General features: G+C 36.9%; 1 protein-coding gene across 4 annotated transcripts in view; it reads left to right on the top strand.

The window, feature by feature from the left end:
- The window catches only part of LOC136832771 (heme transporter hrg1-A-like), a 122,851-nt gene that overhangs the window by 91,900 nt on the left and 5,266 nt on the right, over nt 1–25,685 (top strand). Inside the window, exons 1-4 of one of the 4 annotated variants that reach the window (XR_010851311.1) lie at nt 6,536–6,692; nt 13,362–13,530; nt 16,515–16,688; nt 18,541–18,754. Coding sequence is in view for 3 of the 4 variants with exons in the window: in XM_067094307.1 (XP_066950408.1) it covers nt 13,392–13,530; nt 16,515–16,688; nt 18,541–18,689 (462 nt within the window). In the remaining variant the exon portion in view is untranslated. Of the gene's footprint in view, nt 1–6,535; nt 6,772–13,361; nt 13,531–16,514; nt 16,689–18,540; nt 24,006–25,685 lie in introns of those variants that run through there. The other 3 variants (XM_067094306.1, XM_067094308.1, XM_067094307.1) reach the window with 3 other exon arrangements.

Genomic DNA, 25,685 nt, shown 5'->3' with positions numbered 1-25,685 from the left:
ACTTGTGGTTATCCAATGTGAGGTCCATTACTCGCGTATAAAATAATTTCGAGGTGTCCTGAAGATTGTTTAATTAGGAATTACTCTAATGAGCAGTTTGAAAAATTTCAAATGATCCAGCAGTGGTTCGGCTCACAGGAACTAAATCAGTTGCATCCGCTGGATTGTATGTTCGAGCGATCTCCACATCGTCAGCCTATGCATACAGTATAGTTTCTCCCTTTATCTAATCTTTATTTGCATATAGGGAAATGACCATGAGGCAGGATGGTATTCAGACATTCGACCTTCTCTTCATCAGGTGAAAACCAAGCACAAAAAAAAAACAAAAAAAAAAACAGAGAGAGAGAGAGAGAGAGAGAGATAAGCATCTTTCCTATAGCCTATTTCAGTGTAGGACTTAGGCACAACATGTATGCGCATCCTTTGTGTGTAACGGGAGATCAACATTGTTCGAATGATGATAATGTTACAGCAAAGAATTGTTCTTCCTCAGTCTGTGTTACACTAAAATTAAGTGATATATATTAAAGTCAACTCTCTCTGATGCTCAGCTCCATCACTCCATGGAAACTCCCATATACATAGAAAATGATTAGGATCTGCAAATCGTAACTCACTGAAGCAGATGTTAACTCTTTGCGAGGCGTTCGATATCCCATATACATCGCTCACAGACACGTGTGAATGCGATTCTAAAAATTACATGTACAGAACATATTTGTTGTTTGTTCGCCGAAGTATTTTTTCGTACGTTTAATTGCTCTTGCATTCGTTCATCGCTATCGAAACGAATAATGAGCTATAAATTTGAACCAAATTATTAATGATCCGTATGGGTTTTATGTATACGTCCGTAAATAATTTAAATAAACAACATTCAGTTCAGGTTGACAATTTAGGCATCAACAGGAATAAAATCTTTCATAAAAAGCACAAATTTCACATTAAACGAGGGTGTGTTATATCTAGCGCGAAATATGTTTTCTCTCACTATCATTATTCTTTGTAAGTTGCTGGAAAGCAAAGAAAAGTCAGTGGACTTTCAATGTCATGTTCTTCGAAGACATACTGAACAGACCTGCAAGTAACGAAGGAAAATGATAACATCCTCAGAATGTCTCTTAACGTTAAGTAACTTCTTGAAGGAGCATTAGTCTAGCACTGACAATATTGCACAGTATCCAGATTCAGCCACATGTGCGGTGATAATTTGCAAAAGAAAAGTAAACAGTATGGAACAGAATAGTAATTTTGTATCTTTCTGGAGCATTTGCATTGCAATAAAAACGAATGTCGTGTAACTGAAATTTAATCTTGACGTCTGTTTTAGTCTGTTACAGGCTGTGGAAGAACCTTGTGTAGTGGAAAACCTATTCAGGATTAAATGGGGTCCATCCTTTCAGCCTGGTCAAATAATGCTCACAAACGAAAAACGCCTCTAAAAATCGGCAAAGGTATCCGTGAAGGTTTTCCAAATCAAATTTATCTTTGACAGGGCGGGCTCCAGCAACATAGGGGACCCATATATATAAGAGGAAATGATGAAAATTTTGCATTTTATGGCCTTTAAAAAATATAGTTCCTGCAGCTGTGCACTTTTTCCTTTAATGATATCAACAAAATAATAACTTGGAAAGCTAATTTCTGTATACTTATGTTCCAGTGCTTATTTCATCATTCTGGTGACGTAGAAAAAACGTCGACAGCGTGCAGGGAATATGAAAAAAAATACTAGGGTCTTTGGAAACTCTTCTGTTCTAATCTTGACTGAACGAGCCAACTGACCATTCCTGTGTTTTATGTAGTGGAGCAACTTTAAACAACGATGTTATTTTTCTTGCTACCTAAAGTTTAGAATCCTCATGTCCGACTGAAGAGCTTGGCGTTAACTCCGTTGGAAATGTACTGGGAATAATTTAACTGCTCTTCACATGTGAATGTCCTTTGAAAATTTATGATTAATGTCGTGAAACACTCGTGTACATTATCTTTGTCCGGAAGGTCCGGAAGTACAGAATGAAATAGTTGCAGCGACTTCATCAAATATGCGGGAAGTATGTGGAGTATTGCAAAAAGAGCTAGTTAGTTTTGAGTAATTACAGATTGCACTTCCGATGTATCGTATACAAAGCAGATAAATACAATTTTCTGGGTATGGTTAAGGCTTAAAAATGCACAATACATTTTTTGTTTTTTTGAACTTATATAAAAGAAATATAATCAGATTATAATTCTTATTTCTTATAACTTTTGATGGCGTATGATACCCATATTATGAAAGGACGGTTGCAGGATCTTAGTGCAAACATGAAAGGATTTGTATGTTCCTTCTGTGTCGCAAACTGTACTTTGAAATTGGTACTTTGGTGATCATCTTTATGCAAAACCATCATCATGCAGTTGATCTCTTTGAACTCGCTAACATTCTTCGTCAAATTCTCATCTTCACCGTCATGGGAAAAATGTGAAAGAATGTACGTCTTCAGCAGTCAAAACGGTATCAAATTCTAGATGGGAGGCACGAATTGAAGTTATCGCAATAATTTCATTCAGCAAATTTGGTTCATAACAGTATTATGCTGGTGGAATTCTAGTCATTCTGAACAAACAGCTATTGATACCTACCAGCAGTATGTGTATGGTATGATGTCCTTTTTAATGTCAGGAAAAAAGTCAACTTATTTAGCCAATAGTTAGGATAGATGTTCTGGAAATAGCTATTACCTCAACTCTAATTTATTTGAAGGATACTTTGGTACAAGCTGCTATCCAGTCTGTAGAGTTGGCCCATTTCTAGAAGCAAACATTGAGACTTCAGATAATCGTTTATTCATCTCTCTATTTATTCACGTATTTATTTGCAATGTACAAAAAATATGATAAACAGGAGTCAAAGTCTTTAGTGGGACCACAAAACACTGATTTTTGTCAAACCAACTTTTAAGACTAAATGGGATAAGCAATCTCAGGCTCGAAGACTAAAAGCAAACCTGACATCTTTATCGGAAATCATTGAAATAGTTACATCAGCAACTCGTCAAACATCCTGGATGATGTAAGATTTCATCTTACCTATAGCCAAACAGCTTTCAGTAAAAATCACTTCTCTGAAACTGCTGTATGCTCCGGCGAACGGTCTCTTGAGATGCGATAAAAAGGTGCGTATGTGCAGCGCTAATATTAATGGATTTCAGTGTAGTCGTACATGAGTTTTTGATACACTGACATGAATGGAAATACATCATGTTTTCTTAGTTATTCTACTTGAAGGACAATTAATGCACAAAATGAATTGTCGCGTTGAAGATTTCTCTAGAGAAGCGACTCCAGGTATCGTTCTGGGACATTCAGCAGTCTTGAAGTATTGATTGTTTATTACTTGAAATGAGAAAATATGCAGTGGAAATTTATCGGTACCGTCTTAAAAATATAGCTATGATAAAATTGTCTTAATAAAAAAAAAATGCTTGTACTGTACATACATGATAATACAGCCATTGGAAGCCAGACTACACTCGCTTTACAATGCTTTAAAATGGCCAACCAGATTACCTACTGAAACGGTTACAGCGGTGATACAGTAAACCGACCAAAGTAATAATGAATAGATCCATGGGTGACAGGGTCACGGCCATTCTAATTGAGCTTCACACGTGCAACGTGTTAAAGCAAGAATGGAAAGTAGTGTAAGACTTTGACCTACATCGCTAGAATAAACAATTTAAGGCCGCAATAAGTAGGTGATCTCACTAAGCGTAATTAGGCTTATGAACGGAGGTGTAAATAAACTAATGGAGCATTTAACACGAGTGTACGTACACAATGACGCGACCAGACAAAAAAAAAAGGCATTAGTTAGCTAAACACTTCCCAAGGAGAGTATGGCCACAAATAGACACATAAATGAAATAAATCAGTGAAAATAAGATACTGAAGTAATATGAAAATATTAGAAGGGCAATAGAGTTGCAAGCACCTAAGTTATTTAACAGATTATCCCGGATATTTAAATAAATGCTAAAATTTCCTTGAAGAAGACACTGTCAGCATTGAAAAAAAAAATATGACACGAGAGAACATAATCCAAAGAAAGCTATAAATACCATCGGGCAAACGGGCCCCCCGTGTTGAACTAAGGACGGGTCCCTACAAAGCAAATGTGGGACAAGTACTTAATGATAAGGCCCAAATATATACCTTCAAACTCACAGACAGCGCAAAGGGGTGTCACTTTGTGTATTCAGAGTGGAGGCGAAGACAGTACACTGTAGAATTAATATGTCAAACATTTAATACACAGAAAATAACTTTACAGCAAAATTGTACGATTGTTGCAGGTTTTTAGCGCAGACTATAATAATAATAATAATAATATTATTATTATTATTATTATTATTATTATTATTATTATTATTATTATGAAGAAGAAGAAGAAGAAGAAGAAGAAGAAGAAGAAGAAGAAGAAGAAGAAGAAGGCAACTTGACCTAATGGACAATTCTGGACAAAAAGCGTAGTGACTATGCAGTATGACACAGAGGTAGAGGAAGTTTTGAAAAATACGACATAAAGTCTCGAGAAGGGAAATAAAGAGAAAAATAAGTGAGAAGATAGAAACTACCTTGGATGAAAAGAGAAAAGAATTGAAGAGGGTGAGGTTCATTTTCAATAACAGTCAGTACATAAAAGAACTTGAAGCAAAGGATGCAGGCATTAATAATGGCCAGTCTCAGTATTTTGGACCTGCAGGTAAACTTCAGGGGAAAATAGATCAGATTTTCATTAAGTAAAATAAAGGATCAGGATATTACCATGAAATCTCATAAAAGAAATGGGGTTTGTTAATACATAAAACTAACATTGACCGTTAAGAATTATGTTACCTAGAAAGCACTGGTTGTTAAAGCTATAGACAGAGCACTAACTCGGTAGCTAACAGTAAACAAGTAAAAAATGCGCCGAAGCTTCTTCGGCGGAATCGAGTTTTCAATACAGCTTATAATGCTGTATAAGCCGCGGCTCCTGAAACTTTCAGCCACGGCCCGGTGGTGGAATGTCCTATAGCGTTACCCGACGCACGATCATGGCTAAATTTAACCGTAAATAAAATAAAAACTACTGAGGCCAGATCGCTGCAAGTTGGTATGTTTGATGATTGGAGAGTGGATGATCAACATACCAATTTGCAGCCCTCTAGCCTCAGTAGTTTTTAAGATCTGAGGTAGGACAGAAAAAGTGCGGGCGGACAGACAAAGCCGTCACAGTGGTTTTCTTTTACAGAAAACTAAAAGTACTGTACAGGAAAGGTATGTTGCTTGTCAGTATAAAAATAAGTATATTGACGTTAATTTTCGGTAATAAAAAATTTGCTAAAGTAATGGTACTATAATTTTTAGAAGGGCGTTGGACAATGGACTGAGACTAAGACCACGATAGTGATTTGTTTTTTCACAAAGAATTACTTTGAATATTGCTTAAAGGAAAGGGAAAGGATAATGGTCTCTGAACAGAAACATTCGAAGTAGTGAAACCCTAAACATAAATGAATAGTTGAAGTGGCCTTACAATAAAAATCTTTAAGTGAGAGAAATATCGAATAATTGACTATTATATTGGGTGAAAATTGAGAAATTTAAAAATGATAATACTTGGAGGTAAAGAAAACTGACTGAAGGTCCTGGTGATTTAGACAGAATTAGACGGAACAGGTTTTAGGAATTACGAAGGAAGCAGTTGAGATATGTAGGAATTTGTCAGAACCAGCACTGAAAAGAATGCGAACCCTAAGATGTACTTGTCATATTTTAAACCAGACTTTTTAAATCACACAGGCTAAAGTACACATACACATGTATATTATATGTGTGTGTATACATAAACATATATATATATATATATATATATATATATATATATATATATATATATATATATATATATATATATAATGTTGGGATGGGAGATGTGATCTGTTTGGAAACGAAGAGGGCAAAACGGATCACTATCCTTAATTTTTATTCACGTGTAAGGAACACATACTAGACTACATGTAGGTTTGACATTGGCGGTTAAAATTACATCCGCTTGGAAACTGCTTGTAATCAAATCTAGGAAAATGACACTGTATGCTGTAGTCACTGAATCTGTCCAGGATGAGATCTGTCTTTAGGGGCCTAAGTTTGAGTTAGCTAATGAAAATATGATGTGACTGGTAAGCTTTATAGTACATTACCAAAGGGTAATGGACTGCACAGACAGAATGGAACGAAGTGCATATTATTTATATGAATTACTGCCAACTTAGATCGCAGTGGCTGTGTAAAAGGATACAAAGAAAAAAATATTAACATCATAGAATTTACAGTGTGACATGCAGGAGGTACTTCACAAAAAGAAAAATCTGTCAGTTGGGCTAGTAAAAAAAAAACGTCGTAAAGTACAAAAGAAAAATCTGTAAATAGGTTTTATGTGTGATAAAAACAAGTCCTTATATGATCATTTAGGCCCACATCTCTATGCCTAACATCTTAGTTTTAATAAATAAGTAGTTACCCAATAGTGAATAGACTGGTTCCGCAAATGTAGTATATGGGGTGCGCTACCAAGTCCAGGACCCACAATCTCCCTCGATCAGCTGATAAGGAACAGAATCAAAACAGACTGTATGACGCCCTTGACAGCGCAAAGTTCTGTAAGTACGCTATTCTCTCCCGATTCGTTACCATATGAACGCTATTACTTGAATGAAAGTGATAAATAATCTAACAAATGTAACGTATCAACCTCTTGTATTTGGAATACTAACATGTGGGCTATTTTAGTGCTGTTATAGTAGTAACCAGCTGGACAAGTCTAACTCGGTGTATACAACAACATAGGGTATGAGAATGAACAAAGGACAGCCTTGGCCAATCTAGCTTAGGCTTAGACGGTAGCGTAGAGATAAGGCATCCATTACATGAACCAGGGAACATAGTTTAATTTTTATCAGGATATTTTGGTTAAATATGTTTCTAGGCTACTGTCTTCTGTAACGTAATTTAGGCTTAGATTAGCCCAGCGCAGATTACATTATTATTAAAGGGTATGGCAGCATTTTGGTAGGCTGGACTAGGTTATAATCGGAGCTTCTATGTGAAATGGTAGGTTTAAACGTACAGAAGTCAGCAGTGTGGTAGTTTTTGACAATTTCTGGCATAACACATGAAATATACTTAATTTTTGCTACTGGGTATCTTGTGATTTCGCTTATGCATAATTTCACTATTAACATTGGTGGAAATCTCACGTTTTTTTTTTTATTCCCCTCCCACCCCCCCCTTCCATCCATAGGCTATATCTAACAATTATGTGGGTATTCCTGTGGAAGTTGGGGTTTTTGGGCAGGGAAACAAGAAAAAATTAAATTGCACCAGTAATATTGGAAGGGATGGATTAATCAGAAAAGATCATTTGGAAAAATTAATGTTTCAGGTGTGTGATCAGTAGGCAGCAGAGAACTGGACGTGGAAGGGGCAGTTCTCTTAGGCTAGCATAACTTGAACCTAACTTATGGCAGTGGGGCTAATTGAATCCACCCAATTTAACCAGACCTGCAGCACTGTAAATTAAATATTAAAATAATGGCATGCATCCTAACTTAACCTAGGGTGCCCGTTGATATCAGACTGTGGCCCATGGTGTAGTCAGCCTTAATCATGATTGCACACTGTAGTTTTTTTTTTATTAATCTTGTGCTTGCATTTGTCCCTTAAATTTAAAGAAGGAGAGTGGCACCTTATAAGGCTAGCCGTAGTTAGGCTGTTTGTTTTGTAGTTTGATGATGTTTGCAGATTAATCAGATGACTTGGAGGTGTTCTTGTGACTTAAGGACAAACTTTTTTGCCTCTAATGGAGGTTATGTGCCAGTTGTAAAAATGGATTTTAATCCCTATGCTATTTGTTCTCATGAGAATAATGTACAAAACTTTATCTTTTAGCCTATATGGATATATGATCAATGAAAGCTGGTTTGCTAGTTGAGGGTAGGTGACAAGTGAGTTGACTAGCTGCAGTTGAGTAAGGGGGTCATGGCCCACCCAGTGGCTGAGTAAATAGTCACTTTTTCTACGGTCACTTTTCCTTATAGACCCAGAAACTCTTTCCAGCATGGCTGCTGTTGGAGCTTATGAGTATTTCCTAATTTGATTGACAACTTGGTTTGTTTGTTTGTTGTTATGATTGGGATTGTTGTAAGAATGATGATGCCTGGTAATTCTTCTCTTTAGAAAGATCAGCAATGCTGACCTGGGTGTGATTGAGAGTGTGTTAAATTTAAGTCATCTGTGGCTATTGATCCTCATACTTGGTGTACTGTTCACAGCGGTCTGAACTGCATCAGGTATGTGTCCCTTGGTTTTCAGCCTACAGGAAGCAGTACAGGTTGAGGAGGAAGAAGTCAAAGAGTGTCCCGTCAGTGCCCCTTGAGGCAATACTGCTAATCTCACCTCCTCTTTCCCATTCTGTGCGTGGCTTAACCCCTGTCTGCTTTTGCTGGGACTGTAGCTGCCCTCTCTGTTCTGGCTCGGTCCAAGGAGTTAAGTTAAGTATACCTTAGTTTTACCAGACCACTGAGCTGATTAACAGCTCTCCTAGGGCTGGCCTGAAGGATTAGACTTATTTTACATGGCTAACAACCAATTGGTTACTTAGCAACAGGACTTACAGCTTATTGTGGAATCTGAACCACATTATAGCGAGAAATGAATTTCTATCACTAGAAATAAATTCCTCTAATTCTTCATTAGCAGCCGGAGACTCGAACTCGGACCTAGCGAGTGCTAGCCAACAACTCTACTGACTCACCCAATAAGGAACTCTGTCCAAGGAGAGTACATGCTGACCAGACAACAACTGACTCTTTACTTTGCTGGTTCATTTGCTGGTGTGATGATGTGGTTTCTGATACCACCACCACTCCTGCTTCAGTCCCCATTTCTTGTGATTCCATTGTATTGTCTCCAAGACATCCTTAGGAGAGGGAGGAGCTGCTGAAAGCATCATGGCCTTCTCTAGGCATTCTGGCAGAGCCTTCCCTCTCTGCTTTCTTGGAACATTTGGCCTTGGCAAAAAGCTTTCTGCCTGCACCAGCATCAGCAGACCCTATCACCTCTCCCTCTAGGACTGAGTACCATTGCACCCATGAACATACCTGGTGTTCCTGGTGTAGCTCCGCCAGCAGCTCCCCTCCTCCTGTCTATTTGGGGATGTCAGCCTTTACTCTGTCTTTGGCAGACATGATCTTGGGAGGTCAAAGAAGTGACACCATACTTTGCCTTCCTCCTTTACCTTGTTGACATCCCTCTCCTCATCCTCATTTTTCTCTTCTTCATCCCTATTTCTGGTTTGATGGAAATATATGAGAAAAGCCTGGAAGGCTTCCTTCTACAAGGTCAAGAAGTCTTCGTTTTCATTGCTCTTCTGTTGGAGGTGAATGCAATCGAAGCACCCGTTTGAAAGTCCAGGCAATTGTACATGGTGGAGTTAGATTGTTACATGAGCTCACTTGTAACTGATCTCTATCACATGGGTTTTCTCCTCAGTTCCTGGTGTGCAACCGTAGTTGCTCCAGGTCACCTGTATGTCCTTTTTTGGAGAGGGGACATTGACTCATGCCATGTTGGTGTTCCTTTGGAATCACATAAGGAAGATTCCACTCCCCCAAATTATAGGACGTTAAAGTTCTCCATAGGTGTCTTGTGCATCCCAGGATGTCTTCGTGATTATTCCCTTGGTATTCTGAACCCTGGTCGGGTTTCGGGACCAGCCTGGTTGTTTGGCTTCTGTGCTAAGACCTGGGCAGTGAGGTGATCATATTTGATGACCTTTGGACCTGTGGACCATGACTCAGTGACTGGGACTCCTTTTAGACACTCCTCAGGATCATCTGAGTAGGGGCAGGGTCAGGTTACTATGTCTCCCTCAGAGTCAGTAGATTCTGCTTAAATTTATGGTCCCTTGCTTTTAGGACCCAGGCAGGCTGTCCAGCCACCATGCCAAGTCCTGTCTCACTTCCTTTGAGAGAGGAACTTAGAAGAGGGGAGAATCCTTTGATGGGGACCAAAAAATCTTCCAATCTCCTTTGAAGGGATCGAAGGTGGAGACATCTGTGAGGAACAAGCTTCTCTAGGGATGACAGGTGACCTAGAACAATCTGCCATGGACATGCTGGTTATTTTTGTCTGGAAAGGAAGGACTGTACAATGGTCTTGAACTTGTTGATGCGTGGGTCTGATGGAAAGACCTTTACCGCTGTTGTGTCTATTAGCATGCTCAGGTACAGTGTTCTTTGGCTGGGTGTAAGATTTGACTTCTCCAAATTTATCATTATCCCTAAGCTATGACAGAATTGGAGTAGACAGTCTCTGTCTTGGATCAGCTTTACCCGAGAACTCGCCAGGACCGGCCAGTTGTCGAGGTATCTCAAGATGTGTATCCCATGTTAGTGGGCCCAGGTTGAAACCAGGGTGAACACTCTCCTGAACACCTGTGGGGCAGTAGAGAGGCCAAAGCAAAGCACTTTGAATTGGTACACGGTCTCTCCTAAGACAAAGTGAAGGAACTAGGCGACACTCATCAGTAGCTAAGGTAGAAGATGTATGGCCATGAACCTTGACAGACACACAGCCGTCTGTAACAGTGTGTGACCCCGGAGGGGCAGCTGGAGATGAACCAGGAACAAACTTCGAGGCAACGATACGGCTGTGATTGGGCGACCAAGAATCAACTGTAGGAGATGGACAGTTGGCCTTGCCCTCAGACAAAGGAGAAATGGAGCAGGAATCCAAGATGGCCTGCAGATCTTCTTGCGAGGAGGGGCCACAAAGTCCTCCTTCCCCAGCGCCTTTATGGGATGCAATGAACAGATGATGAAGATGAATGAGAAGAAGACAAGGAAGACGGAGATCTACAACGTCTCCTCTTAGATTTCTTCGTATTGGAGCGGCCAAACTTCTTCAGAAGTGCACCTTTGACTCTCTCTCCATCAGGGCTTGAACAAGGGAGCCAGGAGGAGAAGACATAGAAGGCCCAGAAACAGAAACTGATGGTAGGGGCACGGCCGATGAAGGTACGGTGTAGGCCACGGAAGTTGTAGCTGTAGGAAACAGAAGCAGAAGGCACAGACACCACAGCTGTAGAGACTGATGTGATGGCAGACATTGGGAGGCAGGAAGACAAGAAGTGGGACACTAAACCCCCAAGGTGGGGCTCCCCTGGTAGGCCTAATGAAGACCAACACTCGGTCAGCTTCTCCGCATCCATCCTTGAAACAACAGTACAAGGGGGAGCTGCCTCCCTTCTCAAAAAACAGAGATGGCTAAATCAATCACAAGATCTCCAAGACCTTTCCTCGAACTATCTAGAGATGAAGCAATAAAAGAACAAGGAGTAAAATCTTCCTGAGAAGAAGATGCAACAAGAGGCAAATCTGGTGAAGGAGAGAAAGAACAAGAAGGAATGGCGGCATCTGACGCCACTGGAGGCACAAAGCCTTCCCATGATGGAATAGCCGTTTTCCTCTTGTATTTCTTCTTACCAAAATGCTTCCATTGCTCTGGAGATCAATCATGACACTCTGAACAGGGGTTAGTTACATTGCAATCATTTGATCTGCATCTGCTATGAGTCAATTGAAGATCAGCACTGAGAGAGGCTAGATAACAAAAGCGTGGGTTGTTACCTACCCCAGGACATTTCCTCTGAGGCAAAGCCTTCTTAGATGATTCATGGGTTTGCACCTCGAATGCAAATAGTACACGCTGATAATCACAGTATACTACAGAAACACACAAACAAAAACAGAATGAAAAGCAGAATGCCAAGGCAAAGAAAGAACAGGAAGTGCAAAAAAAAAACTGGGGGAGAAAAGGTCAAGCTCTGCCTACTCTCTCCAGCCCCATTGGCTGATACACTCATGACACCAAAACTTGTTCTATTTTTAAACTGGATCCAGTTGTGCTTTGAGATTTACCCCATACATAAAGACCTCGGGTTTGTTAGTTATGAAAAATACAAATGAATTAAAAATTTGTCATTTTTGTTAGGTCATTGAGCTAGTTTGTTGGCTCATGGTCTCTGGGAAGTCCGTGGGGTCACTTGCTGTTCATGGATGAAGACTATCCATTATCCCATGCAAGAGAGAGGCTTTCCTTGCAAGGTTATTTCTCTGATAGTTTATTTTTTACTGCTCATTTTAATTTCCTGTGCTGGGTAGCTTTCCATATTGGGGCTTTTGGGCTTGGAGCTTTCTGCTTTTCCAACTAGGATTGCAGCTTGGCTGGAAATAGTAATGATAACCAATCTGCTGGAGGTCCTTATAGCTCTTCCATTATAGGAAAGAAAATCCTAGAAATAAAGGAACTCTCACAGATGTGAATGTCCTTTGTCTTTGGCGCTTGCATAAGCTGATTGATTGAGTTCTAAAAACAGTAAACCCCCCGTATTCGCGTTCTCATGATTCGCGGACTCACACATTCACGGGTTTCTCTGTGGAACATATCTAGCCATTATTCGCGGAAAATTCGCCCATTCACGGTATTTTTCACTGAGAAATATTCACTAATTACTGTGTTTTCATATAATGTTCATGAATAAATGCACTTTTTGTGATAAAACTATTAAAATACTCAGGTATATGCATTTTTACAGGGTTTTTTTTTTCTATGTTTAAACTATCAAAATGGGCAGTTCTAAGTGTTTTTAGAGGGGTTTTAAGTATTCGCGGATTTTAGCTATTTGCGGGGGTGTGTGGCACTCATCCCCTGCGAATATGGGGGGTTCACTGTACGGTAAACAGTACAACAATTTGTAATAGAATAGAGTGAATTCTTCCAGTAAAAACATTATCACCAAACTTTTCTCGGATAACAAAGATGAAATCTTTGCATTAATTTACTAACATTCTTCAAGTTTTACTGAGCAGTGGGGAGTGTGCAAAATGAGAGGAATTTTGTTGACTTGAAAAACCTTTACCATATTGTATTGGTACTAACAATGTTGAACACTATTTTTCAGTAGCAAATGTTGTATCCAAGTTTGCATATACCTGTACAAATGTTGATATGGAAAGGCCTGCTATTCTCAGATGCATGCTCCCCAAAGCCCCCAATTTAAGAAGAGGAACTTGGCCAAATTAGTATGCAAAATCAGGCTATTGGTGTATTTTAGAACTTTTATATACTATGGGAAAATCATAATTGCTGTAAAATGACTTTTTCAGGGGATGAAAGATGGAAAGGTACTGTAACACTTTAACTGATATTTGTCTTTGCATGTGTGTTTTCAACAAAAAATTTGTGCTAATAACTGTGTTCTGTTTCAGGGAAGGAAGAAGTAAACTGGGGAGAACAAAATGGCTCGTCGAAGTGGATGTTGCATGTATTTTAATATAATCACTGCTATAATTGGCACCTTTGGAGGATTATCAGCATTTGCTGTATTTTTTTTCCATTTTGGGAATCGCCAAGCAGGTCTTTGGGCTTTCGTTTCTGGTAAGAAATATTACTCAGAGAAACCAATAACTTTTACAATTGTTGTATCAGCTCTGCTAATGAAATTTGTGCTTATTCCACTAGTTATGATCAGTATCTAAATATCTTTGGATTTCTTTCACTCATGGATGGAACCTTTTTAATTTCTTACCCCTAACTATTTTTTGCTTTCTCCTCATCTCTAACTGAAGTTGTGTCACTGATTTTAAGTGCTGTTAAATTTTCTCCTTGTATTTTAGAATATCTGAATGAGGCAATGGTAATAGTTTAGTGTGTCTCACAAACCCATTACTTATAATTAATTCACATCCATCTTGTAGTGCTGTACATGTGAGGGCAGATACCGGAGTCCAAGGCAAGTTAAAGGTTCATTCTTTTGGAAGGCTAACTTACATAGAATGCCAGTGCTAAGATCTCCAGACTTTTTCATCCAGCAAAGAACAATAGACCTCATTTTTTCATTCACATTTCTTTCACGTATGTATACTTCAGAGAATAGTGTGCCTAGTGATTATTCCCTTTAACAGAAATGGTTGCCTTTGACTGTTATAATGGTACGGTAGTAGCAGTTTCTACAGTAGATAAGCGTGACTTGTTTTTTATCCTAAGAGAAGAACAAGCAGTCAAGAAATCATTGCTGCCAAATTCTTACCTGGACATCATCATCTGTAAAGCAGACAAAAGTTGAACCTACTTTTTCCTGAAGAAGGAAAATTGGCTGAAATTGACTCCATTCTGCAAAGCAAATCTAAATTCAAGGAAAATATAAAGCATTAGGCCAAAAAGCTCATAGAGAGGTTTAGTGCTTATCTGGATGGTGCCAGACTTCCTATGATGGGCCACTGTGACCTTTTCTACTTATGGTAATGTGAAAACCCACAAGGGTGGGCCTTCACTTTGCCCTGTGATTGAATTGATATTTTCATTTGCCAGCTGTGTTAGTGCAGATTCTAAGAGATTTATAGATACAGTATTTTTACATCTTGCTCTTATACTGCTTGTATTATGGGACCAGTTAATTTTTGTGCGAATTTTCATGTAGATACTCCAAAGGAGTAATATTCTTTTTTATTTATTCTGGTACTTAATTCCTTAGTTGTCTAGCCCAATACATGGGATTTTATAAAGAATATTGCTACTCTGGTAAGGAAAATTTGTTATAAGGAGAATTTTTATAGTGTTATTATATGAAAAGATTTAATCTATATCAAACATTTTCAGCACTGATATGATGGGCTCAAAGCAGTAGGTAATTCTGGTTTCTGTTACTTGTATTATAAAATGTCTTCAAATATTTTTTTAATGTTTAGTACTCCAGTTTAGTTTCTTATTCAGGAATTTAGGACTGACAGGACATAATGCTCACAAAAAACATCGAAGAGAATACAGAAATTTTTCTACTATTATTATGTCCAGTAAAATAATGTAATGTTGTTTTCTATAGATACTGAATTTATGCAGGAACTGTTTAAATCTAATTACATTGTCTAAAAATGGCAAGCTTACCATCTTTGAAATCTGTGGCCACTCAGTGTTGATTAGCCACTACACAGCTATTGTGGAATATGTCAGCAAGCAGGAAGAACGTTCTCCCTTTCTCTCAGAATTATCAAGGCAGGTGCTTGAGTTGGTGGTCTGCTATGCTGTTGAGTTGTCAAAGATATATGTTAGGCTGGACAAATGCAGATGATTTACTCAGTTGAGCATGCTAGGTTGGTAGATGAATCCTTCCAACTCCCTTTTAATAAGGGTGCCTGCAGTAAAGTACTGTAATCTTTGTGTGTAATAGCAATATTAGTTCTGCTTAATTGAGGTGGCTATCCTGTTTCTTCATAAGGGAGGTTCAGCCAAAGGACAAGACACTGTCATCCTTGGTATGACATATACCAGGCTGTGCAGGAGGTTACAGGAGTCATCCTTCCTCTGTTCAATATATGATTGGGGACTGACAATTCTTGTTGACAGGAACAATATCATCCATGTTCCTTGGACAATACTCCCACCTAAGTTGTGAGTTTCCATGTAAAAGGACTGTATTCTCATGGGAACAAAATCATTCAGTTTTTTAAGATGAATTACATTTTTCCTACATACACAAATCTGAAGTCTATTATCATAATCCCACTTCATCCATGGATTTGTCCTTTGCTAAAAGAAAAAGTGATTGCTGACCTTCAGGTGAATAGTTGATACCATCACCCCATCACCTACTTATCCCTGTTGTGATGTTTTGAACTTCTTTCAAGAACTGCAGGATCAGACTTGGCTTCCTTGGGTAATGAGGATTCAAATTTGTTCAAATGTTGGTGTTTTAATTATCCTCCAATATGAGATAAATAAAACAGTGAAAAAAGGCTGGAGTTATTAAAAAAAACTGTAGATCTATTTAACTTGAAAGAACAAAACATCTTAGAAAGCTTTCTTATGTGCTTTAGATTCAGATTTGTTCAAACAATGACCCCTGAAGCTAGGATGGGGCTGTGACAGTTTCAAAGTTTTACTTAGTAAAAAAAATCTTTTAAAAACTTGTCAAGACAGACAGACATTAATTTGTCAAATTAATGTGCAAGAATCCTCATGTGGTGTTAATTAAAATTTCTTCAAAACTATGCAAAAAGTGGCTGGTTGTGGCGACAGTTGTGGTCCAAAGTTTTTCATTATACAGTAAGAAGGTAGCTCAGGTCAGGAGTTTGGCCCATGACCTTGCAGTTTGTTTTTTATCTTTTTCTCATAATTCTATGTATATTTTTTTTTATTTGATAGCCTTTTGTTACTTTTAAAGATATTCTTCAGTAAAAATTTACATGACATACTTCAGTTAGTTTCATAAGGTATAAAACTAGTGTGATTGTCATTTGGTTAAAGACAAGATGGCAGTGAATAACCTTAAGATTCCTATGCTGAGCTCTTTGCTTGCCTTCTTTATTAATTAATTACTGAATTATCTAGGTCTTGTAAAATAGTGTGAGTTTCTTTGACTACAGGAACCTTTGCAGCAACTACCCTGTTGATTCACATTTTGTACAAGAAGCATACTTTAGAGTCATGGTATACAGCCGAAAACCTTCTCCAAATTCGTCTCCTGGGATTTCTTGGAATGCTTGCTGGCTTAGGAGGTGTTGCAGCTTATCTTAGTATAGCTCTATCAAATCATGAAGGTAACATTTTATTTATTCAAGCATGCCTTTAAATTTTAAAATTTTGTACAGTAATTGAGATTTTAATCTTTCTGATTTGAATCTTGTATGATTTTTAACTTTTGTACTCATTTCAAATACATGACTTTTATACATAGATTTTGTATTTGGCCTTCAATGAACAATTTATCATTTGGAGATAAAGATGAAGGATGTGAGAAAGGCAGAAATAAGTTTTATTTCAAGATGGAATGACTGGCAGTGATGATGTGGAATTTGAAGTGTTGGAATTTTTCCCCTGTATGATTCCAAGTGTCCACTAATTTATTTGAAATGTATATTTGCCACAAACTGACTGGATATTTCTGCTTCTAAAATCTTCTTTATTTTAGAAAAAAATACTGTGTAGGGTTTGAACATAAAGTGTATTTGAAGTGGATAATTGGAGCTGTTGTGGGAAGTCAACCTTGTTATGATATTTGTGCAAATAGTGAGCTATTTATTGGGGTTAGAATTTCATTTTATGGATATTTAAAGAATTAGATGTTTTGGTTCTTGTAACACTTCATGTATGTGTGTTGTTTCATTAAGAATTATGGCTGCATCAGCAAAATTGAATTTATAATTATTTCTCATGATAACAAAAACACCAGCCATGACCCTCCAATGAGACACCCTAAAGAATCGGACCTGCTGATTACCCCAGGCCCATCAGGTGGTTATCAAGATTTGGCAAAGGACCTGCAGCCATTTTTAATCAGTTACTGGTTGTTTATGTGGGAAAGGCACAAGTCATTCAACTGTGAACATCAGAGAACCATGCCCATAGCTTTAAAACTCCTTTCACACCCAATACCAAATAGATAAAACTAAAATCTGCTGTATAATCTCGTGCATCTCTGACTTTTGTTGACATTGCTCTGTGTTGAACTGCAGTGAAATGTTAAAAGGCTATATTTTACATTTCCTGTTCTTTGATAAGTGATTTTAAATATGTTTTAGGAAAACGAAAACTTTCCTAAGTTTGTCTGTAGCTTCCCTTTGATGAAATAAATTTTGGACAATTATTCTATAACCTTTCCATACTGAGAAAGGAATACTGTATTAGAAAAATAGAGAAACCTTACTGTAAATTAAATTTTGCTGGTGCAGCTATAATTCTTAATGAAATATATATGAAAGTGTGTCTGTAAGTGCATTTTGATTACATATTTCAAATGGAGATCTAATGAAATCTTTTTGAGATATTGTTCAAATGCATATATTGTAGTAAATTATTAATTTTTTGTGTGAGTATAATGAAATTGTGAGATCTATAAAATTAATAGGAAAAAAATAGTGAAGCATAGGGAAAGACTGTAAAATGCTATGTTTGACAGCATATGGGAAACATTTTTCAACAGAATTTATCTTTTAAAGTTAAGTGTGTTACATGTAAATAGTGGCAACATTCATATGTGACCGTAAGTAGAAAGTTAAATAAAAGCATATATGGTAGCTTGAAAAGCTGTAATTTTTACAAAAAGAAAATGTTTTTGATAAAAAACAGGGATTTTAAGTAGATTACCTCAAGAATTAACATCTGGTACAGAATGAGTTAACTTTTTATGATTTTATAATAGAGGAAATCACTGAAAAACTACACCAGGCATATTTTGAAATCATTCATAAATTTCTGTTTACATTACGTTATAAGTGATCCATTGCTGTATGGCAAGAAGAACTGCTACTGCTCTAAGGGTAACACATGAACTTCAGTATAGTAGTAGATAAATTTTTATTTACGGCCTCTCTTTCTGGTAAACATGGTTATGGGTCCTGAGAGTATTTCGTAGAAAGGTTAGATTGTAATTCCTTTGATATGTATTTTCAGAAATGCCTTCTATGAAAAACATTGGATCAAATCATTACTTCATGCTGATTTGGGCAGCACTGACTCTGAAGTGGGGAGCGTCTCTCTTTGCCTTTTCCCACATCTACCGTAAGCGACTTCTGGAAGAGTACCACCCTCTTTTATCATAAGCATTAGCTTTGGTTTTCATTCAGGTTGTGATGATGAACTCACATTCTTCTAAGTACTTTACAATGTGAGTAGATGATATGGTTTTGTAGTACATGACCATCTAATGCAAGACACTGTTTTGAAACACCTTTTCATTGAACTAATGATGTAGTGTTTTAATTATTCAGATAGTAGCATATGATCCATTTCATTGCAATAGTAGTATGTCATAATCTTATTTACTTGTCAAGGTTAAACTGTTTTACACTTTTTCCTCAGAATTTACAGCATTTGCTTCATATTTGACTACTCTTGCAAACAGTAATTAGTCTTGGGTCCTTTACTTTTCTAACTATAAGAGTCACATTGTAAGGTGAAAGAATGAGTTATATATAATTCCCTAAAGTTTTGGTATGTATAATGTAGAGTTACCACTAAAAAATGCTGCACCAGGGTTTTTCCATGAAGTATTAATGAAATAATCAGTTATATCATTAGTGTCATTTATATTAGTAGAAATCTGTTATTTGCTACTTACAGTAATACATTTATGAGAAAATGTAAGATTTTTAAAGTTCATTATTATGTAGTGCTTTATTATATTTGTCACCTCTGTAAAATTTTCGAAGCTCATTATTACACAAAGCTCTATTATATGTGTCACCTCTATTGCTATGGGTATTTGTTATTAATATACTTATCCAAAGTCAGTTTGTGTTCAGTAGGCAGACACTGCAGCTTGCTCTGTGCAGCATATTGAAGGCAGTCCTGCTGGTTCTTTGCAGTTACCTTTCAGTTTCCAGCTCTTTTAACTTTGAATTACTCCGATATTCATTTACAATTTTATAACAGATTCATTGTGTAAGCCCTGAGAGACTAGAAAAACTTGGTCCTCCTTAACAACCTTTAAATAATGACGATGTATTAGAAGTTTCAGTGAAACTTACACTATATTATAACTCATTTTTGTACTCTTGGAACAGTTTGACTCTGCCCAGTAGTGATTATCCTAGACCAAAATACAAATTTAGAATGCCAAAAAAAAAACAAGCCTTTCAGTTGGTGCTATGCATTGATATCATCCAACTGTTCCATTTGTAAACAGTCCTGTACAATATATTATGTAATGAATTTTATGTAGTATTTTCCATTAGAAAGGAATTCACTTCAAGTATAGTATATAAGTTTTTAGAAATAAATTTAGTCTTGTAGAATTCAAGCCTTTGAAATTTTATAAGCTATTTCTTAGGTAGCGTGGAAGGCAAACAATCCAAAATTTACAGAAAAGTACCAGATTCTCAATAGGCTGTGGCTGATCTCAAGTTGGGTTAGACCCATCCTCCTTTACCCATACAGGCAGTCCCCGGTTAGCGACGGTAGCGACGAAAATTGGCAATTTTCGCCGCTGAAAATCGCCGATTTCTGCTTATCGGCGCCGATAATTGGGTATTGGCGCCGATACATACTTAACAGAGGCGCCAATAACCCCAGAAAATCGCCGAAAGCGATTTTTGGTTATCGGCGATTTTCGGTTATCATCACACTCTCAGAAACAGAACCCCGCCAATAACCGGTGACTGCCTGTATTGTCAGTCATTTTCATTCTCATCCTTGTAATGGGGTAATGCTTACAGCCCTCTGTATGTGGTACTCTGTCACATTACTAAGGGTTTTTTGCAGTGTCATTCATCTGCAGCTCCAGTGCTTTCTGCTTTGTGATTTCCACCCTTTCCTTCGGTCTGTTCCCACCTAGCTGTTCAACTTCTTTAACTTTCTCTTGTTTCAGTTTTTACAATAATTTAAGAACAAAGCCTTCAGGCCAGCCCTATGTAGATCTAGAAATGACTTAGTAGTCTGCTTACACTAAGCTAGATAATCTCACCTTGTTTGTCTTTGTGAAGGTAAGGTGGAGGGAAACCTTAAAGGCAAAAGTTTATTTTCTCTGAAGCCAAATCTCTATTGGGTTTTTATTTTCATTAGAAGTGCAGACAGTTCCTTTACATAAGTCACGTATCTACTTTAGCAGGAAGGCAATTAAAGCAGATAGAAAATCTAGTTATGGTAATAACATTAAGCAGGGAAAGAACTGTACCAGAATTATCCATGTCAGTAATCAGTGTGAAGATGTAAGTTTTCTCAGTGAGACTTACGATCTATCACACGCATTCTGGTCCAGTAGTCCAAGTAAGAAATGAAGCAATGCCATCATAGACTTGGAACAGAAGTGGGGATTTGAACAAACTTTTGTGTAATTTGATAGAGATGAACTCATGATGGTAAGGCAGCCCATGAAACTTAGCTGAGCATCTCTCTGTACTTGTGAAAAATTCGTTATTTATTATTATTATAGTTGTTTGATATTTGAGCTCTGTATGATGGTTACTTCGTAAAATTAATATTCAAAACTAAATGCCACATAGTTATAAATTTGCTATAACAATCTCTTTTGTTTGCAATTTTTCAAAAATCATATACTTACCAGGCTGCAGAGAGCAGTGTTCTCTCATTAGAGAACAATGAGAAAGAATTGGTGAAGGCATTTCAATAAATATTATGAAAGCCTACAAATGATATGATACAGAGGATATAAAAAGTCCTTATAAAGTTTACACATGAGAGATGTAATGAACAATGTACTTGCTTTCATTTCATACTTTTATAAAAATTGCCCCAGACATCATAAAATACAAATAATTGCAGTATTTCTCTTCATTCAGTTTTTATCATCAGTTCTTATTTCTTGGTTTTCTTTCCTTCATTACCATTCGTTATTGCACCTAATTCTGGACAGATTTTAAGTGTAAGGATAGATGACAAAAGAAGGGAGTAGTGAAGGGACAGAGGTCTTTTTTATTTTCACTCCATTCATTGATTCGTGTATCCTTTGTTTTGTACATACATCTTTCAGTCATGTTGTTTATTTCTTTTCATTTCTTGTTTATCATCAGTTCTTATTTCGCTGTATCTCACTCATTCTTTTATGGAGTTCTTTGCATTTATAAATTTTACAATCTTTGGGTATCACAGACTTTCCCATTTTTTGGGAGAGAAAGATCATTTCTTTTTAGGAGGAAAGAAGTAGAATGGAATTGCCACTCCCTGTACCTTTCACATGGGTTGAACCCTTATAAACTTTGCTTTTGTCTTTCATTTCAGAATGAATATTATTTAGAGTACTGTAAAATGTAATTTTTGTATTTTCAGGAATGGTAACATAGTTACAGTTAATTTTGCCTCTATTTTTATGCTTCATTTCTTGTATAAAGTGGATTTGGGAATCTTTTCATGCAGTTCAGCTAGCTCTTTTTTTCTTTTTAATGTATTTTCATACTCCATTACCACACATTTCTGTATTCCATTACATTCATTTATATAAGAGTTTTTATAGTACTTCTATGGTTAAGATAAATTGAAGACTTCTGTCTTGTTAGCATATTTCCTAACAATAACCATGTCAAACACGTCAGTGAAGTTATAGGTTTACTAAAGTATGCCATAGTTAGAAGGTATGCTTTGAGGGAACAGCAGCACTGGAGACTGAGTGTTAAACAGTTGTAGATGCAAAAATAAGTTCCTTTATGAAATGTGAAGTAGAGCTGTTTCCAAAAGAGAGGGCTGAATTACACTTTGTGAAGGCTGGAGACTGTAAAGGCATAGCAGCAGCTGGGAAGAAGCTAAGGTCTTAGCTCCTTCATGTTCGCTAAAAGAGAGTTCCTGAAGGTATCAGATATGGATCTGTTCTGAGGAGGGTGATCTGTAGAAGTGTAATGCAAGCGGAAGGTAGGCAGAGCCCCTGAATGAGATGAGAAAACTAAGGAAAAGAGAGGGTGTGTCATATATTATTTTCATATAATTTAACCAGACCACTTAACTGATTTATTAAGCTCTTACAAGGTTTGCCCAAAGGGATTGACTATTTTAGTAATAAAGTTTAGATTTTATTTATTGAAGAATCTGAACAAATTTCTTTAAGTGATTTGTTTTCAAGACTTGAAGTTTATTGTTGGATATATTGTGGACATTCACGCAAGAAATGTTCAACTGTTAGTTACTCTACAATCTGTACATATGGGGATTGGATCTTATGGGTTATTCATAAAGTATCGATGGATCAGACGAGAATGAGAAGTTCTAAGTCAAAATTACTAGTGTGCCATTCCTTCTGATATGATGAATACCATATTCCAACATTGGACTTCGTCTGTTTTATTTTGTCACTGTCATGTTCAGTGTTCCAATATATTCTGCCATTTATTGATTATGATGGGTTTCTGGTGGGGATAATTCATATTCTGTCTATTCACCCCTCTCCCACACCTACCTTAACTAATCAAGTTGAGTGTCAGACCAAGATTAACCTATGTTGCATAAAGTTTTGATTGTATCTTATAACTCAAATATGGCGGAGCTCATGTAGATGCAGGTTAAAAGTTGGCATAAATTTAATGCAATCTCTTCTCAGCCCATGACCTATTTGGTCCATATATACTTTTACAACTAAAATTTATGAGTAATCTAAAAGTAAGAAAAATTTAAATCGATTTGCAGATGCAATATAAAAGGTATATATCCCATATATAAAATAAAACTATTTTCCAAAATTAATGGAATATAAAGCATAACTCAGAAATATGAGACAGATTGGTGTACAGTGTATTCATTACTTCATTTGTAATGTATCCTTTCTCACAGGAATTTATATTTTGTAACTTCTGTAAATTCCATTTGGGCTACCCTTCAAGTTAATGAAGCTAATAGGTAAGGTAAAGGAAGTGGTTTACTTATATGTTTTGCTAAGTCTGACATATCCATTTTGGCTGTACTGAATTTCATGACAGTGGCTCCAAATATTTCATTTTCCTTTTATTATGCATTTATTTGTTTAGTATTATGTTTGTATTGTAAGGTGTTAAGTATCTCTCTCTCTCTCTCTCTCTCTCTCTCTCTCTCTCTCTCTCTCTCTCTCTGTGTGTGTGTGTGTGCATTTATGATAATGGTTTCCACTTCAAAGCACACTTGATTTAGGTCAAAATTAACAGTTAATTATGGTGCATAGTACACTAGAATGGGTAAATGAATATTTTAACCCTAATGTTCGCCTGTGATGCATCTTGTGCCACACATTTTGCCAGCATGCCCTATATTATTACAAATCATATTAAGTCTACATAGTAAGTACATATCTTGCACAGCAGAAACACTGCTTTTTAGGAATCTATCCCATATTTTTCAAGCAAATGCACTCAAAATCACATAGGATAATTGTAAATAAGTACTAAATACTCTGTGTTACTGTATTTGTTATTGATTGAATAACAAATAAATTATTTTTCTTTCTTGTTTTTTCTTATTCCTTAAAAGTTTGTGTTAGTTATAAGTATTCGGGATAAAGGAGCAATACTAAACCTCTGCACTGGCTCCAATTGTATTGTCACTGCCAGTAAAGCTTTCTAGTGGTAGTGATAGCAAGCTAAAGAGGGCCCATGATGTGCCTACTTTAGCAGAAAAAGTGATGTTGTTAGATGAGATTGAAATTAAAAATAAATCTTCAATTGGGATTGCTAGGATACTGAAGAAGTATGAATTTTCAGTTTGTGCAATCTTCAAAACTAGGAAAAGCAAGTGGAAAAGTGAGTTCCACTAGTGGAATAATGTGTTGGTTAAGACAGAAAAAACACCAAGTGTGTGGATAGAGGATGTGACAGAAGGTTCCTACTGACGAAAACATTCTATGGCAGAAGGCCTTGCCATGTATGAGAATTCACCGATAAGGCTGATATAGTAGAGGGAACAAAGACATTAGCACCTAGTTAAATTGATTCTAACACTGAAAAATATAAAGATTATAGAGGAAAGGGCATCTGCTGATGAAGAGGCATCCAACACATTTCCAGCTGGGTTTAAGAAACTCGCCAGAGATGGAAGCTATGATCCAAGATATGTGTTCAGTTGCAAAAAAACAGGCCCCTCTAGAAAAAAGATGCCTAATATTATCTATGTTTATCATAGTGCAAAGCAGGTGCCAGGCTTTAAAGAATGGAAGGACAGGTGACCTGGATGCAACTGTCTCCTCTTGCGATGTACCTTGTGACTTGTTGGTAAGCAGCCCTCACACACTCATTGAGCAGTCTCGTTAATGTCCCATCCCTTGTTGTGCCAGGCTCGTCAAATATCCTTTAATCCTGCAGCAGCTGATTGAGGCTCTTTGGTTGGCTGCAGATGCTGCCACACTTCTGGTACTGTGCACATTGCTGATGTTGCTGCTGTGCCTTGACAGCTGTCTTTATCTCCAAGATTTTCCATGAAAGAGCCATATGACAATCCAGTGTCAAAAGGCAAGCCTGAGAGTATATTCTGCAGCAGAACTTAGTGAAAATAGGGTGTTAGAATTCAGTTTTAAAAATACCTACAAATGAATGTGATACAGGATAAAGTCTTTTATATATGTACTGTTTTTATCAGAAAGCAAATAAATCTGCTCACATTTTATGTATAACTTTATATTGAAGTTTGCTATAGTTTTTTGTTGTACAGAGAAACAGCATTCCAAATGAGTGTAATACTTAGTCACTTTTAGTTTAGCAATGGCATTAACCATGTCAAAGAGCTAAAATACCATGTAATTATTATTAAATTCATCCTTCAGTGTAGTTCCATCACCTAACAGTCTTAATGTATCAAGATTATTAAATTTAATCACAAAAATTTGTTTTTGTATTTCAGTTGCATAGTTAATTTGAGTTATTACAGTATGCAAAAGTCTTGTTTTCAAGTACCGTAGGTAGTAATAGAATGTACTGCAGTTTCAGTATATATGTATTCAAAAAGAAATTGACAAAACTAAAACTAGAAGGACGAAAGTTTAAGTTGTGGACACAGTTCCATTCCATGGGATATTTAAATTTAGTGTCTTGGTTGCCGAGTGAAAATGCCATGTGGCTGGAGTTGCCAGTCACACTATTAACTATCTTACGTAATGAGTCATCTTATCATCCATGAGTAAGGTGCTGATGCAC

This window comes from Macrobrachium rosenbergii, chromosome 50 (assembly GCF_040412425.1).
Source record: "Macrobrachium rosenbergii isolate ZJJX-2024 chromosome 50, ASM4041242v1, whole genome shotgun sequence".
NCBI lineage: Eukaryota > Metazoa > Arthropoda > Malacostraca > Decapoda > Palaemonidae > Macrobrachium > Macrobrachium rosenbergii.
This window is presented reverse-complemented; position numbering and strand designations above follow the sequence as displayed.